General features: G+C 38.1%; 1 protein-coding gene across 1 annotated transcript in view; it reads right to left on the reverse strand.

Annotated features, from left to right (window-relative positions):
* The window catches only part of igsf21a (immunoglobin superfamily, member 21a), a 159,786-nt gene that overhangs the window by 104,261 nt on the left and 34,113 nt on the right, over positions 1-21,412 (reverse strand). The window contains exon 2 of the mRNA XM_035661267.1: positions 5,094-5,206. Coding sequence (XP_035517160.1) covers positions 5,094-5,206 — 113 coding nt within the window. The remainder of the gene's footprint in view (positions 1-5,093; positions 5,207-21,412) is intronic.

Below are 21,412 nucleotides of genomic sequence, written 5' to 3' on the forward strand. Positions count from 1 at the left end.
AGACTTGTGATGCCCTGAGTAGAATCTGTGGAGGCAGATGGCTTCATTAAAAATTGACAGGCTTTCAATGGTATTCAGCTGATGATTGAGATTTACGACTGTCTTTGGTTATTGTCCTTTCTAGACATTATAAACTATTGATTTGTTATTGCTCCAACACAAATACTAACACGCACACTTCAGAGAGGAACAAACATCACATCACCTATTCTTTGAAGTAAAAGCCCTAAATGATAACCCTAAACCATTATTTATTTTATCAAATATACTGTAGCTACTGTATAATAATAATGATTTTCAGGATATGGTTAGTGAGCTATTCAAAGGCATGCAGGGAGCTAATGTTACTGGTATTTCACAAGCTAATTATACTTGAAAACCATTGTGTTTTTATTTTTTTATTTGATTAAAACTAACAATATAAAAACATAGACCCATGGAGTCTTTCTCTGGTCTGTTGCCCTCAATTGTTGTCCTTTAAAACCAAAGCATGAAATTCTACTTGGCAATAAAAGTATAATTAAGAAGTATATAATTTAAATAAATAAGTAGATAAATAGAGAAAGCATGAGGATATAATTTAGAGAGCAGGTCACAACACAGGCATAATGCAACATTTGTATGGAACTTACCAAACCTGTAACAGCTAGATGGATATTTTTTCTAAGCTTGTCTGTAGATTTGAATAAGAAATCTCAAAATGAAAGGCACTTTTCTCTAGCCTTCAGTCGTGACACTATTTCATTAGAAAAAATTTGAAAAAAGACCACATCTAAAAAAGAAATAAATTCCAAATGTGAAGACTAGATTCCAGTATTTTCTGGCTACATTCTCACAATAACCCACGCAGATTATTTTGCAATTTAACATGAATAAAACAAAATGTCTCTGGGACATAATTAATATTTTTTGTTGTTGATATTGAACGTTATCTTGTAAAGCTACGTACTCATACTGTGCATGGAGTGGGGAGCGTGCTGTTTAATTCAGCTGAGAGCAGGATTATAAATACAGGTAAGTTTGAATCATAATAATGAAATGGACAGAGGTGGACAGAGCTGAATGATAAGAAGAGTATCTGAGAACCAGCTCAGCTAGCAGACAGGCCAGTGGTAAATTAGGGAAGTGTCTTTGGGAAGACACTTGCATTGGTAAAAGAGAGGATCCCAGAAGAGTTATGTCAGGGAGGATGGAGAAATTCTGTAATGGGCAGAATGAGGGAGGAGGGAGAACAGGAGAGCAGAAAGACAGTTAATCCAGTGATTAAAATTAACCATAGTGCAGAGCTGCATTCAACAGGCAAGCTAACACACACCGCTTTCTCAACCACCGTCAGCATTGCATACCTGGGCGCCCACTGGGAGAGGTTGCATATATATATATATATATTCATTAGAAGGACATACATTAAAATGAGCACAGCACAAGATGTGCTTTTGTGCATGTGTTTGATTAGCAGTCTCTGAGCATCGCCATGCACACACATGCTGATATTCTTCTCCCAAACAGGCGGCACATTAGCACTACCCTATCAAATGATCCATTATGACTCGTTGGTATGCTATTAAAGCATGATAGACAGCTTGATGGTATTGCATATCCATAGTGCTTAATCCATGCCCTGCCGGTATTCACCACTCACTAAAAACATTCATGTGGCTTGTAGTGCAATATCCTACACACTTGAGAGGCTTTCATTTATTTGCTCTTGAAGCATTAGCTGCAGGGCTATACAACATCCATTACCAAGGACTGCTCTCACTCTCTTGCATCCATTCCCTGTCTCTGTCTGTCTCTGTCTGCTAATCTTGTGTCATCTTGAGTAAACTAAAATGAGAGGTATAATAGGAGATCCTATCCTGTGATTATTATCAGATGGTAAGGGTAGGAGGCAGACAAAGAGAAGTGTTTGAAGATTTTTTTTGTTGGTTGAAGCTACATTTGGTTAACATTAATGCATCTCCAGCTACATGAGACAATCATCCACTTGAGCCACAATGCACAATATTGCAATAATGCAAGATAACAGTTTGCTAATAAGAACTCTAACCTGGAGTTACACCTCTCTGGGGTCTAACTGACCCCAAGCAACACCACTTTGTAGGATTATTATTATTTGTCTGTGAATTACTTTTGGCAAAACAAAAATGTATATATTTGCCAATGCAAAGCCCATATATCGCTAAACACATTACATATTTCCGTATGGTATAATAACAATGCCTGTTTCTCATTTCTGTATTTGTTAACATAAATCAAATGCAAGCTCAGTTATTCATATATAAAGCTCTAGGATGGTAGGTCTACTTATTAAAGACCCCTCTCAAACTCAAAAGTATAAAGTATAAAAAATCTAATTCAAATTATATGAAAAGGTCAGTCTTAATGAAAAGGGGGGCTGTGGCTTTAAAATAAAAAAAATACATACATCCCCTACACCCTTACACTATGACTCTTTAGCAATAATATTTGTCCAGACCCTAAAAAAAAAATACTTATTCGTGATTTAGGAGGATAAAAGGAAATCCAAATGCTTTAATATAATAGAAACCATGGGGGAAACTCATATCAAATCCATTATTTTTATCTCTCTAGTTTTGAATATAATGTTGAGGAGAATTTGAGTTAGTGTGGCTTGAAAGGCTCTCTAAAATAATCAGGTTTATCTTAAGTACATCCTAAGACATGCTAATTCTGACTGCAGTCTAGATGTGTTATGCATTAAAAAATCCTCAAACAGAATATGTCAGGATGTAGCATCACAAATGAGCACACTGAAATATTCAGTTTATTCAGCCCTTTGTCTGATTGGCCAAACTTCGATTAGATACGAGGATTTCCCAGGTGAGTATCAACCCCGGTTCCATTTGAACAGGAGCTAAAATGAGAAGTCAACAGTATTTAGTCAAATAAAAGGCAGAGATTAAAGAAACTTTGGCAGCTAAATGTGGGTAATTGATTTATAATTTATCAACGCTTGTGCTGAGCAGTGGCCACCGGAGAGATGAGGCCGATTTCTGTTACAACCTTTTTGCTTTCCTCGTGAGAACACTTAATATGGGCAGCTCTATTCTCAAAGCGGTTATTTAAACTACACCTATCAATAGACAGCACAGAAATCTGACAGAATATAAGCAAAACAACGCTCTCCAATCCCTGCCTGATTAAATGAAATTGTCACAGCAATGAAAGTGATCTATGATACTAAGGTGAATGTGTAAAGTGCCATAAATCTCTTTTTGTCCTACCTTGAAAGGTCAGCATTTGCTAAGATGAGTCCAGAGACACTGTTTTATTTCACAATAATAAAAGTGAGAAAGCAGAAGCTACTCTTAAGACAGAGTTCCTGCCTAAGCAATAAAGCGCTGCTCGCTCATTAATGCACAGCGTTCCAGCACAGGGTGGAGGGTGAAACCAAGGTGAATGTCATAGTGTTCTACTCTACATAACACAATTATTAAATACTGTTTCAATAATTATCAAGTAAGATGCAGACTTCAACAATAAAAATTGCATACTGTTCCAGCTAACCTGGGCCAGTTGACTGGTCAGATACCCAAGATGATGAAGAGCTCAAAAATAAAAAAACAATGGGTGTTAAAAGTCTATAAAGGCCAATAAGCACTCTGATTTGCCAGTTTATTATGTACATATATGTACACTAATACAGTACAGGACAGAAATAAATACTTCCTTTGGAGCTAATGATTTTCACTTTTTCTTGACAGAGACCTCTTCTGTTTGGTATAGTGAACAGTTGCAATGAGTTGATAATGCCCCAGAGAACAGAACACAGCACATAATAGTGAACTGTGGTACCAATTGTGTCTTTATGGCAGGATCTTTTAAAATTTCCCTCCCTAACTACGATCCACTTTAAGTGAACAATCAGCCATTACTAAATTGGCACTCCGTGATTTCATATTGCACTAAACTGGAAGACGCACAAAGAGGATGGTTAAAACTGATGCAGCACAGGCCAAGGATATACTGACTTTTTGTCCAGTATAAGTCAAGCGCCAGAAATGGAAAAAGGATCCTACATTTTCCATAATCCAACTCAATATCGCCTTCTTCCTGATAGTATTATTAGTGTTATTTCAGACTTTTGGAAGAACTCCTCATGATAAGTAGACTGTCTAAAGTTGGTGGACTGCTCCTCTAAGCCTCAGCGATTGAATAGTAAGTTGGAACTGCACATTACTGTATATTCTCATCAGCAAAGCCACCCTTGAAATGCAGCTGTCTGCATGCGGTTCACTTGTTTATTTTGTTTTGGTTTTTAGATTATGTCACAAGCATAATGGTCAACAAGAATTCATTTTTTTGGAATACCCAAAGGCTTGTTGATAACATTTCAAGCTCTGCAATTTCCCTGTACCACATTATACAAATCCAATCACCACTCAGCAACTTCACTAACAACCTGGAGAAGAGTCCACCACTTTTACAAAGCAAATCTGTATAGCTCTCAAGAATTATTGAAGAGGGTTTTTTTTTTTTTGCAAAAACAAATGGTCAGGCAAGGGTGTGATAGCGGCAGCTGCTACCACTTTCCAATTCAAGTGCTTATCAGTGACTCTCTTGGAGTGAAACAAATGCACCCTCATCGAACTGCATTTTTTTTTGCAGATTTATTTTACCGATCTTTACTTCCATAAACTTTAAAACATGTTTTATGGCCCAAATTAAACTGCACATACAAAGATTTTTTGGTAGTTTGTTCTCCTTCAACAGCAATCTAATTATTGGCAGCACTTAGGCAGTGTAGTACACCAACTGAGATTTTAATAACTGTTGAGTCACCAGCTGTGAACTATTAAGAAATGATGGTGATGACCAGTGGATTGAGAAATCAAATTCCCAAGCAACAGCCAGTGATGCCTCCCATACAGCTGGCCCAAATAATAGCTTGTTTCCTAACAATTGCAGTTTGACAGTGCATGGTTGTTCTCCTAACACAGCTGTAAACCTGTGATATGAGTATTGGCGTTGACCTCCTCAGATTCCAAATGACTAGAAATGAGAGAAATGGATGCTATGGAGAGCATTTAGTGCTTGGTGGCATTGAAAGTGTGAACAGGCTTACTCACCCTGTACCAAACAATCTCCCGAAGCCTTCCGTCAGTTTTGAAGTTACACTTGAGAGTAACAGTCTCTCCCACAACAACAGGAGGCAGGGGCTCTATGGTAACTGTCAAATATCCTGTAAAAAAAAAGAAGTGGAAATGAGTTTTATTACAGTCATAAACCATAAAAACAGTTTGCCTGAACAAGATACATGTTTTGTGTTTATTTTTTAAGAGTCTGCATTCTCTTTTGGAAAAATGCCATTAAACATCCTTATGCAATTATACAACAAGCACTCTCCCACATGAGGGGTTAAGTATCTTGGTAAATAGCACTTCAGTGGTAGTTACTTAAAGATTCATTTTTCACTGACCTTGCACAATTACTTTGTATGATTTGGTGATTCAAACAAACTTGAGTTACATAGCAGTCATTTGTCTACCTCAGACCACTGTGAGCTCTGGAACACTATGTAGCTGGTATAGCTGTTACTTCTGAAAAATACATAGTATTTTTTCAAATTCAAATGTTATCTTCTTTAAAACATCAAAATGTGTGAAACCTACATGACTGTTTTAAAGACATTATAACGTCTCACATTAAATTATTGCCATGAAGGTTATCATGCATGTTTGCTTTGCCAAGTCTGTTTAAGCTGATCACCAGTTATTTATATAAGTTGTTTGGCCCTGAATAAACATGCATATTCAATAAACCTTTGAGAGAAGCAAAAGCTTTTGAACGGCATCTATATTCAATTGTTGTGAATCATTTCTCAATCATAGTGAGTAAATATAAAGAACATAATGACAAATGTCAGAACTGACAAAAAAGAGGTCTTGGGTTTATGATGAAAATATATTTTAAAAGGAATGCCACTATTGCTTTTGACAACAACATGTTTTGCTTATACTCAGAAATCAGAAAATCAACTGTCTAATTAGTGTCATGTAGTACACAGTCTGGTGCTTCTCTATTGTCAAATAATTGAAAATACTTATATTTTTCATTAAGGCTTTTGTGATAACAGGCATTACCTGACAGCAGTTACACACATTAACAAACCATCAAATGCAAGTGCTAACTATTCAGTTTGCACTTTGAGAAGTTTGGCTTCTCAGAGAGAAAAACTAGTCCCAGGTGGAGTCTTGACCTTGCTACATAAAGCCTGATCATCAGCCCTTTTCACAGCCATCTACACAATGCTTTACATAGAACTGCAAGTGTAGTTCCACTCTTCCACAATCACATACATTCACAAGGTGATAATAGTGCAGCATATCAGCACAGGCATAAGATTATATCTAGCAAATAAAAATGGGTAGATACAAAGGCAATTACCTGGTGATAATGAGAAGACTTGGGAGAAAATAAATACATCTAAAAACTGGAAGGGGGGAATTAAATGCAGGCTACATTAAAATGAAGGTTACACGTGACCTAAAATAGGGGGGAGCTCAACATAGTGTCTAAAAATACATCCATCATATCTATTTAAAATGTAAGTAGTTTACATATAAGTGAAAAGAACATCTCTCTGGCTAGCAGAGCCAGCCAGCAATGGTGCGTGGGCTGACTTCCACTGACAGACAGCAACCCTCTGCCCAACGTAAGAGCAGATTTAACACATTCAGTATTTAATGAGGGAATTGTATCTTGTAAAACAGATGGATATCACAGTAAAAATATAAAACAGGGTTAAATGGGACCTCATGACCAATAATTGTGTTGGTAAAAGAGCATAATCCACTATGAGGGAATCAGTGTCTCACAGAACAATACAGATGATCACTGCAAAGAAAGAAAGGAAGACTAGAATTAAAGAGAGGTGTACCCTTGGGTTGCGATACTGTAAATAAAAATCTAATTCCAGGCTGTACCTTTTTTTTTTTAATAACGTGCTTTATAATAAAATAAATTGTATGAATAAAGAAATCAAAGAGATAAAACAAATGAGTGGAAGGGTATAGAGAATGGAGAGGTGAATTTTCCATTCCAAGGGAGAATATCTTTAAAAAAAATACATACACAGTGCACTCCCAGCATGAACCTCACTATCTAATAAGCATCTCTAACTAACCCTTTGTACTCGATTGAAAACACCTAAATCCAAAGCGCTGACACCCAAAGTGCCTCTTCAACTCAGCTGCTGAGTTTGCTTATGTTTGTTTTACCAAGGTTTTCTTTCAAATGTAATTTATATATTTTTCTTCTTAACAGCATGCAGTATAGGCACACAGGGTAGGATGACTCTTACCAGAGGAGTGTGACTTCACTACAATACAGGCTGAAACTTGGTAGGAACATCAATATCACTGAGTATGACAGTGAGAGTCAAGACCATATTATGTGCAGTATTTGTTTCTCTCTATGTGATTCACATAATGTTTATTTTGTAAAGAAAGTGATGTATTTGTCCAACAAGTGCCGAAATCCAGTGAATAAATGTATGGCATCTTAAATCAGTCTAGTGTTTATGGAGACAACACATTTGTTCATCGTGACAGATGATGACGTCAGACAGATCATCTAAGTGTGTTTATACTCCAAAGACTATCATTTCTGGAAATGGTTTAGTTGTATCAGGTAAAAAGGCAATTTAGGCTTACAGCAAGCAAGTTATTTTAGTACGCAAATTATATTATATATATAGCTATTGTTTAGTGCTCATGCTCCAAATTAAATGTAAAATGCATGTAAAAAAATAAGCAACAATCTGAAGAATGGTTGTTCTTGAGTGATGTATTTCACTTGAGATGAGCATTAAAATACATAATACTATCAAATAAACACAGTCCTACTATAACAACAAAATAAGCTATTAAATTATCATTTAATCTCACGATTTTAGCTACTGAACTGCTGAAAGACCACAGACAGACCACGCCGCCATGAAATCTTTCAAAAAACAAGCGGCTGCCTCCACAGTCCTGACTATGCATGTAACAATACATACTGACAGTTTGATGTTAAATGACATTGATTCTCACAATAGTCAAATGTACTTGATAGGTCATTAAAATGAAATAATATGACATTTAAGTTTTTACTGCTTGAGGTGTTTGTATCAAAGTCAAACTGCAGAACATAAGTCAAAATGCGTTGCTCGTTTGAAAAGCATCTGTTCACTGTCAAAGTTAATATAGCACAGAATAGCACAAAACATGAAGGTGTAGTTCAAATTTGACGTGTTTTTTAACTCCTTACACTCAAAGACCATGCCACAGAGCATGCTATTCTCTCATATTTTCAATTTGTGTCCATTAGAAAATATCCACCAACATTACACTGAACCAGGATTATTCAGTCGCCTCTCTGCGATACTGCTGAAGTGTGCATGTTCTTCCCTTGTTAGGTTACAGTGAGAACATTTCATAGAGACTGTTTGTCCTTTGCAAGACCTTCTAGGTAGAAATGTGTCTACATGTTTGCAATACACCATACATTGTTGCTCTCACACAAAATGCTGCATCAGGTAAACAGTACAGACTTCCAAATTTACTTGGGTTTACATAATATTTAGGACAGAGTCAAAGAGAATAAGACTCTACTGAATAATTCACAAGTATACATAGTAACCTGAATGTACAGAAAATGAAAAAGTGCACAGAGTGAACTACACAATACAGCTGGGGACTTGTGTGGCACAGCAAATTACATGCAGAAAAGAGGTAAATTATCACCAGCAAACTTTTTACGTAACTGAGAGACGAGAAAGACATTACACTGCAGAAAGTCTTATTGCCTTTAAAAAAGATAGTCTTAGGTACCTGCATTGGTACACACAGATCAGCTCTCATGTCAGTGCACCTAGATATGCTTATTAAAGAATCTTAATTTAATCAGCGGGCTGAAGAGATCTTCTCTCTTGAGTCAAATTGAATGGATAAACCTTTCCAGAGACTGCATGTCATTAACACAGAGCTGATGTTCTTAGAGAAAATCCTAACCACTTACTACGAGCCCACAAGAGGAGCAGCCTGGCCTTGTAAATGTCTCTCTGTGAGTTTTCCACAGAGGTGGTAAAAACGCATATTACAAGGGGAAAAAAAGTCAACTGACTCTGTGGAACATGGTTACACATTGACCAGGGGATAAACGTGTACCTTGCCTTTAGTGAAGGACATATTCAGTTATAGGTTGTAAAATCTTCCTTCCAAATTCAAGATGTGCTATCCAGTTTATGCATATACTGTATATGCTTTTAGTTGAAAAATAATTAAACATAACATTGCAAGTAATTAGGTAACATTATTCAGACAATACAAATAATACTATAATACAAGAAGCTAGGTGGTCTTCTTGAGTGGTTTCAGTGATTAATTGTGAACAATTCATTGACTATGTGGCACAGTGGAAAATATAGCATAGCCAATGACAGAAAAATGCTCTGGAGCGTGTGGGGAGGGATGAGGAATTTTTAAAAGAGCAAATTACATGGGTTATGCACTCGTGCCAGGGAAGTTCACATTTCAAATAATCCCTATGAGAAACTGGAGCAGTTGCAGACTGCACATACCAAGACATGAGGGCATAATTCCCACGCAATTCAATATCAATCGAATGTCATCCAAATGACTTCATAAATTAGACACATTTTATTTGCCAATTCTCTGTTGAATGTGTTCCAATGAAGCAATATCTCTTGTTATGCATAATGCCCCTGTTAAACGCAGGCTAATATGGACCATATTCACACAGCAAAAACTCCAGTGTTAATTCAACTCTAAGCGTAAATCTCGACACTGTGCAAGTGTTTATGCAAGTCTTCACCCATCAGAGATAATTCAACACTTGTGATCGTTTAGACAGCTGCCCCAGTTTTGAGTGGACACAAGTCTCCAATCAGCCATTGTCAACTCAAAATGGAAAAATCAACATTTAATCTGTTCAGACTCCCACCAACATGGAGGGTTATTTTTTTCTTCCAAGCAACAGAGATTCTCCTTTAATTAAATGTAAAACATATAGAATCAAATCAAATATTCTACCATTTATCACCATTTATCACATAGCTAGGATTCCAATGTACTTAAATTTTGATCACAATTGAAAAAGACAGCATTTTTGCTTTTATTACCCTTCATGCTGCAAGCTCTTAACTTGACTGCGCCAGATGGTTTGTTACACAGAACCATCAGGGAAGTTGCCATTGGAAACTGTTTGGAAAATAGCAGGCACTTTCAAAAAATACTTGGCAGATGATTGAATGAATCATCTCTCTATCACCGTCTGTCATGGGCAAACTTCAACAAGTCAAACTCTGACCAAAGCCAGTCAGAAGTAGACCAAAAACATGTTTCTTCAGTGCTGTTCTTTACTGTTCTTTCAATGAAGAAAGAAATACTCTCCAGTTCTGATATAACTGATGCTAGCAGCATCTACACTAACCTCTTTAGCAGCAGCCATTGTGGTTTTTGAGAACAGTCACTTCTCACACACATCAGAACACAAAACTAGCATTAAACCATGCCCGTAGCTCTTGCTGTAGCTGCCAGTATTTCCTTAAAGCAACGCTGATTGGTCTACACTACTGTGGTTTGGACACAAGCGCATAGCTTGAAGCCTGGCAAGATGGATTCTCGTGTGAGCTTATGATCTCGCCATTCCAGCTGCCTTGCAAGCTGTGCTAAAACAAACAAAACTGATACCTTTAAGCTAGTCAGACACCTTTAGCTGTTGTTAGTTGTTTTATTTGAACAAATACAAAAATAATTTCTCCCTGAATTTGTTGTTATTCACAATATGCACTTGTGTATATTGCTTGAAAAGATGACATTTTGAGCTTTTTAAGGAAATGTGACTTAAGTGCCAGGCTGGATATATCCGGTAAGCTCTAACAAGTTATGTCTGGCACTGTGAACACCTTTACTTTAGCTGAGCTTAAATTCAACAGACATAGAGACTTAGATTCTGTTTTCATACTAGCGCTGCACAGTATCGATCCTTCCTGTGTTATAAGCCCTGCATTCGAAGGAAGGCCTGGGTTTATTTATATAATGCTCACAGCCACCTACCCATAAGCTTCTTCTGAATGATTCAGACTCGATGACGTTACCTTGAAATTTAGCACTACCAAACACATCTGTGACTCTCAATTCCCGGATAGAACCTAAAGAGCTTGTGTCACAAATAGCTCCAATTACTGAGAGGAGAGATTTTTAAAAATATGGATGAAGATTTAAAATGTCCTTGATCAAAGCGAAATGTTCAGCATCCTCAGAGGAACCAACTGCTTTAAAGGGACATCATTTATTATCATAGAATGTTGGGGTATACATACAGTTCTGTAGAAAATCGTAGAAATAAATCTACTCGTCTTGAAACTATAATCCATTTGGCCATAAAGCGGAATAGTTGGATATCGTTGTAAGAGCACATAAGCAAGTGTGGAGTGGCCAGAGAGTGCACGGCATTTAATTGGCTCATATTAGCTGGTAGTAGAGGCAGACAGGGCCTCCAGCTTGTCTTAATCCATCAGAGGCGCTGTTGGAACAACATCTAATGAGGGCTGCAAACTATGCTTTCTCCCATTAATAACAGCAATTTGCCAAGATGCAATGAGAAAACAAAACACAGCCAATGATGGACCGGCCCAAAATGTGCCTGTTATTGTGCTCTGTGATTTATGGCTATGGCCTACCTTTGCTTAGATGTCAGTGCAACTAAATGTATGAGAAAAATGGATGGCTGAGTTTCTCAGCTCTCTTCCTCATCTGTGCCTCTAAGCAGTGTAAACAAACAGAGCTGATTTGTAGTGTCTAAAACACATTCAAACATGATCACTTCAAGAAAAGGAAAGTATGTTTGGAATAATATGCTTCTTTTTTTGTTAAAAACTGATTGCAAGGACACGATAAATGTAGTTGTTCAATCATTTTTGCAATGACAAAGACGGTACAATGCAATACAATACAGCATCAATATTTTTGTTCATGAAAAACACAGAATTTTGGCACTGTTTTATACAACTGTAATTAAACACACGTAATATGCATAGTACCAAATTCTGTCCACCTGCACTGCTAAAGCCAGGTGACTGATATGAAGGCAGCAGCTTAAGGAAGGTGAGCGAGTGTGTGTGCTTATGTAAAAACCAAGGACAACATATTAATGCTTCACATGTTTTTCCAGCAATAACCTCTATTTGTAATATTTGCATTTATTCACAGTTCTGCAGGTAACTTCTGAAAAATGGTTAACTTTAAATCGAGCCTAAGGCAAATGAGGAATAGATTATGTAAATGGCACATGTTATATATTTTATTCACATTATTCTCAATAAAGAAAATCACTAATTAAGGAACATTGGCTATTTAAGCTCTTGAAGAATCAGACAGATATTGTAGAAGTAGCTGCCTCATCCTTTTATTTCTTAGGACAATGATAAAAGTTACTTGATTTACAGTCCCATCAACAGGTTTGGCTGAATTGTTAAAGAATGTTAGAGACGTTGTATTTTTAAACCACCTGAGAAATAGTTATGCCTTGATTGTTGTGCAGCATTAAATCACAGCAATAACATAACTTTGTAGAATAGACTTCAACTCCAGATCTAGTGCCTTGGTCAAGGGCACTGACCGGAGAAATTCACCTAATATACATTTTTTGATGGTGGGGGAAACCGGAGCACCCACAGGAAACTCACGCAGACACGGGGAGAACATGCACTCCAAACTCCACACAGAAACACCTTGCCCCAGTTGAACCCAGGACCTTCTTTCTGTGAGACAACAGTACAAGCCACCGTGCTAGCTTTAATTTATTATTTGTAAATGTTCCAATAAATCACAGATATATTTTGAAGTAAAATCAATCTGTTTTGCAACCGTAGTGTTATTTTTACCCCTTTAGGTTTTTTTATATCTTTGCTTCATCGGTGAGATGTGGCCATGTGGCATCTCTGGTAGTGTAGTCAGAGCTTTACAAGCGGAGTGCTCAGAGCAGGCATACAAGCCATTTGTTTGACAGCTTGTGTTTCCTTATTGGTCTCTGTTGGAAAGCTGTACCTGTGCTGCTGCATTCACAGATCTCACAAATGTCATGCTTTCGTAACCAAAAATGATGGCCCAAACTTCCAAAACAGGGCTGTAAAAAATATTCCACTTTTAACTGTACTCTTATACCAGGGACCAGCATGCACAGATGTGTACTCATACAGTAGCTTCAACAATGCATATAATCAATAAATATCTTACATTAAATAACCAGATCTATTCCTGTAAAATACTACTCCAGCTTGTATTAACATATTTAACTGGTACACCTTCATATTTTTAGTTCTAAAGAAATTCAGCTTCTATAATTGGATTAAGGTGTTAAAAAATAAAGTGTCACAATGATCACTGTATCACCTTCAGCAAACAGTGTTTGTCACTGGATGATTGAGCACTGTGGTGAAGAATGTTCAACAAAGTCAACACATCTCAGGTTGTGATTTGTAACTGTACATGCAGCTCAGGGAGCGTTACATGGAAGGAGAATCTGGATGGCTGCTTGTTGATTTATTCTGGCCAAGAGCACAATCTGGGCCTGTGGAGAAGGTCTTCTTTTGTAAACAGAAAGCTGGGAGCTGATGCGTTTTTCAATCAGAGTGATTTACTGTTTAATGACATGCTTCAGCTTCAAGAGTGTCAGCACCCGTCCGTTGTAATCCACCACCCTCCCACAATACTGCTATAGTGGATAGCAATCAGGAGGAACCCTGTCAGTGGGTCCTCATTCTGAAAAGCCTTAGGCATGTGGCATTATCATGTCATTGGAGAGAAGAGTTGGAGCCAGGAAGGAAATGCAGCCAGCCTTCCCACACGGAGTTAGTCAGATGCAGTAGTGTGTATGTCATTGCTGCAGTTAGCTGGCCAACTAGTAAGCAATGAATCTCTGATCCCTCTGTATCCCACTCTTCCTTTTCTATCCCTGCATTAGTGTTCGACTGTCATCCAGTAGAAATGCAAATTAGAAACTGGTGCTTTTCCTTATTTTTCCTTACTTGAATTGAAGCTATTTACTTGCTGAGACACTTTCATAAACCTCAGGACCATGAATCCTGGTAAAAATCTGTCATGTAATAAAATAAAAATAAAATATAAATGAATGCCAACGGGGCAACAAGACTTTTTTCCCCCAACGTGATACATAAAAAACACACTTTTGGGAAATACAAGGTTTTATTTGAACTGCTGCCATATGAGGCTTTCATGTTAAAGACAAAGGATGACCACTGCTGTAGCATGCGAGTGGCCCCCGGGGAGTTGGAGTAACAGACCTTCCATGGCCATACCATCAAGAAAATGACACACAGCCATGTCTGGTGTAGATTATCCAACCGGGAACTTGTATGTACAGGGATAAATGTGCCATTAGTTTGTGTGTTTCCTCTGGAGATTTGCAATGTCTGATATAATCAGTGTGGGGAGTTTACCATGCATTTGTTTATTCACTTTCCTGGAGCGTATGACAAACAGGGAGAAAAAATGGGCAACTTAAAAAAAGACCAATGCAGCACTCTGCTCTCAGCACCAGTGCTAAACACTTGGCAAGGATGCTCCGTAGTCCGCAGAGCACTGCATTTTATCACTGAGCGAGGATTACAACAGGGATATTTGATGGCGTGACAAAACGTGAAGATTTCACTTTGTGGCCATAAGATACCAGCCAAAGCACTAAAACTTAAAACTCACAGGATGACAGGTATGATTTTTTGTAAAACGGCTTGAAAAGAAAATTGTCAAAAGGGGAGAATAAGGTTTTTGACATGACAGCTAACTGAAAGCAACTTTACATGTTGAACAATGAGATCTGACATCTACAGAATCAAGAACACACTATGTTGGCATGCCAGTAAAACAAATTACAAAAAAAAAAAACGTTTAGGTTGCATTAACTTGAGCTACAGAAAAATACATAGTTTTTCTGTAAAAGGTCCCTCACAACTCAATCTTCCTTATGTCTACTTTTGGATCAGTGCCCAGTTTAACTGGAAATAGTGCCGATGTGATGTTGTGCTCTATCTATATATAATAGCAATATCCCTCTCCCTAGTTAAAGAGATTTATTGTAATGACATATCTGGTAAATTTTATGAGAATAGAGCTAACCGTATGATATGTCAGTAGAATAAAATGCATTTTTAGTTCTTGAGAGGATATTGCAAACCTGCATTGCTTCTGCTGGCTAAATATAGATCCCTCTGCCTTCTAGCTTCATTATTGCAGCTGGAAATTATTCGTTATCTTTGTTCTGTGGCTGCCAATCTCAATAATTTATGGGAAAATCAACCAATTTCTACTCAGCAAGGGCTGTATCTCTGCTTTTTGAGAACAGCTGCACTCAACAAGTCATGCATCTGCAAGTATGTGAAAGATATTATTCCGTGAAGTAGTGAAAATGTGTTCGGACTCGATAAGAAGTTTTTATAACAGGTTTCCCTCTCAACTACTGTGCCCCTTTCTGGCCTTAGAGTAATACTTTTTGGAAATGCAAATGATGTACTCATGAAGCAAGATTGTAGTGTGAGCCATTGACTGCCTATCCCACTGATGTTCTTTTCACCAAAAAGAAAGAATAGGCCACCAGAGCTGTGTCTCAGCTCTCTCTGACACAGTTGTGATGAACAAAAAGCATTTATTTGAAGAACACTTGCAAGTCTTGAACCTTTAACTTAGGAGACTCTGGATGGTGCACACAGCACAGTGAGCAAGCAGAGCCTTCTGGCATAGTGCTGCAGGGTGACACACCAGGCAATGGATCTGTCCAAGCCTTAAAAAACAAGGAACAGTCAGCAGGGTAAATATAGTAGGTAATGAGGTAAATGTGGGTCTTTTGAGCTGGCAGTGCAGTTCTTTTTTCATAGAATATTTGGATTTTGTAGCATTACTACAATTGTATTACTATTCTCTTGAGTTTGGAAGGGCAACTGCAGGGACCAATTCACTGTATATTAAGTGGTGGTTGTATGTAGAAAAGTATATACTTTTGTATAAACGTCTATAAATTAAAGAGCAACACTCAGTTACAGGTGGGTGGTACAGGACAAAAAATACTGTGTTACTATACTATGTTTTATCCAGTATATCTGCAATAAGTAATCAGCAGACATGAACTGAAGTGGGAAGTGACCCAAGTGTCTGCTCTGCTTAGAAGTGTTTACTTTGCCCGAAAAATTAAGTGGACACCTGCAGCCGAAACAGAAAATGTGTTTCCAAATCCTGCCTCAACCACTCAAAAAAGTAATTTTTCAAATAGCATTTTATGATTCTATTCACTATTCTTTATTCTGTAAAAGCCTCTGGTACAATGAGTGTGGGTGTTTTACATCAAGTAAACACATTTAGAGCTGAGCGGGAGTCACAGTCCAATGTTTAGTGACACACACAAAAACACTGACACACAAAGATAACAAATGGCTAGACACACAAATGGATAAATAAGAGAAAACTTAAATATTTGTTTAATATAAAGTTTTCAAATTCTGTAAAAGGGCATGAAGAGTCTACATGAAACTGTAACAATGCTACACCCTTCCTCTATGTACATGTATCTGGGAATTAATATCACAACTAAAATATGAAATAAAGGAAAAAAATGGGGTGGTGTGTGTGTTAATTTAAAATCATAAAAAAGTAATCTTGAATGCATCAGAGTCTGAATAAACAATCTACAAAATGATCTGAAGGTTTTCCTAAAAGCTGCCTAGCAGTTTGTTTGTATTTTTCCATTACTTAGTAATAAATACAACAAACAAATCTAGAGCTCAGAGGAACGAAATGTCATGTGCCTTGGAAATAGATATTCCAATCTGTTTTTAATAAGGTAAACAGGACCTGGGTGCCATATTAATAAAGGCCTCAAAGAAGTCATGATACTGTTACCAAGGAAGCAAGTTGTCCCGGTAACCCAGAGACAGACTCACTAGGGTATCAATCACTGTTTGTGCATTCAATCTGTAGACCCCTGCATCACTACAGGTCATGAGCAATGGCAGGAAACGAGGGAGGAGACGAGGGCAGCGTGGGGAAATGGCCATTCTGAATGTCAAACGGGTAGATTTGAGGAACGTATCCAGCATGCAGGAAACATAAAGTGTGCAGTCAATTTATCATAGCAGAATTGCTGCTGCTACAAGAAGGCCATTTCATGTTATTTCAGTGACTATTCGCAACATCTTTGCACTGGTTTGTTCTTGTTTTTTCCACTTTGAAGCCTCACTCAACCACCTCAGAAACAATCTCCCACAGGCAATGCTTTTTTCTTTTACTCAAACCTTTTTAGCATCGGGGCCTAAAAGAGGAGATCCAGTTTGCCTTGATGTTCCAAAAGGGAAAAAAAGCAAAAGCAACTATTGGCAAAGTGACCTCAATTAAGATATCTTCGATTGAGTGCATTGAGTTTGCCTGACAAACACAACCCTCAGTGTTGTGCTGGGGGTTCAGCAGATTTCTGGCATTGTATTATATAGTTCTATTAACTCTAGTGGCCTTAAAAAAGCAGTCTCCCTGCTGTTGTATCTTTTTAGCTTACGGCAAAGGATATTTTTCCCTCTTAAAAATCAAACATTCGTACATAAGAGAGAGAAAAAGAGATCATCTAGCTAGCTTTCTTTAAGGACAGTGCATGCTGAGCATGATGCAATGGAAAACTGGAGTGCATAATCTTCAATCTATGCTTACACAATCATCATACAGCTTAGGGGCAAGAGGATCAGTTTGAAAGTGTTGTAAATGAAAGTACAAATGAGTGATGGGAAAGGGACTGATAAAACCCAGAGGGAAAAAAACAAATTTTTTTTGTTAACCTCTTCTCAAAAGAGGAGTCATCCTACTTTTTGAGATATCAGATTCATAATATACAAGGTGTGACGGCGACACAAACTGCAGTGCAGACCAATGAGATAATCTAAGAGAAGTGCTTCAGAAATCTATCACTACATGTATCACTGGAAGTTCAAAGAGTGGCACATAAGCACATAATAGTTTTGAAAGATTCACTGCCAGGCATTGTGTTCATGGGACATAAAGAGTGATCAAGTGATATTTGAAAGAAATTTGCTGGCACGTCTAGCTTCTCAAGTTCAAGTGATATGGGTTTTCATCCATTGTAGTCCAATTACAAGAAGAGAAGATACATAGTATCACTGAGGCTTTCTGACTAGAATACTACCCTTTCCCCAGTGATCCAACTACTCGGCCTGGCTGCCTGAGAGCTAACTGGACTCTGAGTCCACCTGTTAGCCCAGTGCCTCAGCAACAAGCTGGCCCAGTGCAGAGGGCGTAATCCATGGTTGGATATTACATCAAAAGGCCTCAAAGGCAAGTGGGGGTTTGTTCATCACTCAAGAGCCAAGCAAACTGGTAAGGGGGATAAAAATGAAACTCGCATGCCGATTTATCAGCACTGCGGTGAGGATTAAAGGACTGCCAGCACCCTGCCTGCATCGCCAACCTATTGCCTGCATGCTTTGTTTCAGCAGCTTTTAAACCCCCTCTGTCTCTCAAGATGTGCTTCATCACTTCAACAGAATTATGCCTTCATCTGACCAACACAGCTGGTTTAAAAGTGCTGCAAAGGAGACATTCCTTTACTTATTGATACAGTTCACCTCTACGAAGGTACACAGGCATGTAGGTGAGGTAAGCAAAGCATCCTTTTTTTCCTTCTCCAATTCAACCTTTACCGTCAAACAAAGGAGAAAGGGGACACACCCAAACCCAATTACAAGCTTTGTTTTGTGTAGAGGGCTGAGGAGGAGGCCACATGACTGCTGATAAAGGAAAAAAACAAAAGCAACACACATCTCCACCCCCACCCACTTTCATTTTCTGTTTTATTTATTTTTTCGACACAGCCATGCTGGCACTGCCATGACTTTGTACTATGTGGAATTGCATTCCATTTTTTTTAAAAACTAAAATCCACATAAAGTAACTACTCAGCTCAGTACCAGAATTGTTCATTGCAGGGTGGGGTGGTGAGCAGACCTGTATTAAAAACTGCCAGAAGAGGAGACAGCTGTCCCAACCCACGTTCTTATGTGATCTCTGCTTAGGGAGCAGGCTGGTATTCCAAAGCCCCATCTGAAAACAAATTAAAGAGGATTAGAGGCTGCCACTGCAGCTCCTCTCCTCTCTGTTCTGGGGAATAGAGTGTCCTGCTGGCCAAAATGGTGACCTTCACATCCTGTCCTGTGTACAGGTGCACAGCAGCAAACATTAAGTTCATCGTATGGATTCAGCAAAAATGTCACCATGAGTACCTTGAAGGTAGAAGGGTCAAAAAGATTACATGACCAGCTGAATAACTGACCTGTGTTAAAACATCAATAACTGCTTCTTCATCATATACAATGCAGTTCATACATGTTTGAACATTAACACATTCATCATATAAATTGTGTGGGATTCTCAAATAATTCACAAATGTATTTATGATGCACACACTTATATTTCTTGTTTTACATAAATGTAATAGAAATCCACAAATATATTTGTTTCAAAGTACTGGTAATTTTAATCAAAAATGTATTTTTAAGTTTTTTTTCAAAAGGGAATTGTCTGTAGCTGTATCAGATGTCTCCTTACTTTTCAGCCAATCACATAAGCGTAGATTTGAGGGTATGATTTAACTGCAACTATGAACTCGAGGATAGACATCGAACAGCTGCCAGGAGGTCAACCTCAACATGCCGTCTGGTAGCTGGTCTCCACAGGTACGTGATAACTCTCTTGTGGTGCATGTTTAAATATGACTTATGAATGCTTACTAATGTGGCATTTAACAAGTTAGCCATAAAATGCTAATAGACAACCTAGGATCATTAGCTGGCAAGCAAGTATTGACATGAAATATGAATGTTCATTTTTTGTACTTTCAGTTAACTTTAGGTTTAGTTCAAATCAAAAGAACACGGAAAACATTGATGAAGAATGTCAGTACAAATTTGGACTTATCCAGTAAAATGTCTCAACATCTACTGGATGATATAGATACAAAATCTGGTACAGACATTCATGGTCTCCAATGGATTAATCCAGTTTGAACTTTTACCACTGATATCAGATTTTGGTTATTACAGAGTAAAGTACCGGAAAAAGGTACAGTTGGGTACTGGTACCAAATTCCAGCTACTGGTACCTGTATCAATTCAAATGTGAACAGTACCCAACCCATACCAGCAAGACCTTCCCACCCACTGATATTTACTTTGCTACAATGCAAACCCAAAGCATAGACAACACATATCACAGTAAACAATACACAGAGCTTCATATGGTTGATGAAATGTTGTCAGAACTGCTCCACTGTACTCATCCTGTACTGTATGACTTTACCTTCTGTTTGAAGCAGTGTTTTCTTTTACATAAGCCAATGTCAGTCCCTCTTCAAAGGTGCCCGCTGTCGTCTTTGACTGAATCAAGGGCACTTTTACTGATTAGACAGACACTGGTTTGATCATCTTTCAACATTGTTCCCCCTGTGGCTACAGGTACACCTAGCATTAATCAGTCTTCATTAGCTGGAGTGTCACATGTATAATATTACTGTCATTTTACCCACCTATATGTCCCCTCCCACTGCTAGCTAGTGGCAGGTAAGACAGTTAAATGAGCCACGTTGTCTATCCTGCAGCTATTTCCCTTTAGTCATTTTCAGATCTCACTGGAAATGTGGAGGCATGAAGTCAGCTGGGGGGGCACTGGCAGTGAGATTGATATCAGAATCTACGGATCAGAGAGTAGGCATATTTTGGATTTATATGGCACTGGATAAAATGATGAAAGCTACAGAAGATCAGTGTGATTCTATCCATTTATTACAATGACAAGGAGGGGTGTTTTGGGGTAAGGCCCAGAAACATATATTCCCTGATTATTAGCACACTGCTGTTGCCCTGATGTCAAGCATTTTGAAGTTCTCATGTCTGGAGGCGTGGCTCCGCCGGTGGAAACACTGCAATGAACTGGAATGACCCAACTATCCCTAAGGACATCTATTCTTGTTTAAAATCCCTAAGGGGAAGAGCGATAGCCGACGACAGGAAGAAAATGGTAGAGAATTACATTTATAGTTTCTCTGAAAGTGCAAGACTCCATGGAAGATTTTAGAAAATTACACAAATTCATCTAATCTCACTACCTCCATTATGCCTCTCAATTATTTCTCTAATCGTGCACTCCTGTATGCCTTAATGGCTTATTTTTTCTCATCTCCTTCTGTGAGCTGATGTATTTCTATAGTAGAATGAAAGAAACATGGCAGCCCGAGGAAAAGAAAGCGAGAGAAACAGAGAGAGAGAGCACAACCTATCACTCGTCTTGAGTGAGGGGAAGTAGGAAGCATTGGTATT

The sequence above is a fragment of the Morone saxatilis genome, unplaced genomic scaffold (assembly GCF_004916995.1).
Source record: "Morone saxatilis isolate NCDOM2014 unplaced genomic scaffold, NCSU_SB_2.0 Contig18, whole genome shotgun sequence".
Taxonomy (NCBI): domain Eukaryota; kingdom Metazoa; phylum Chordata; class Actinopteri; family Moronidae; genus Morone; species Morone saxatilis.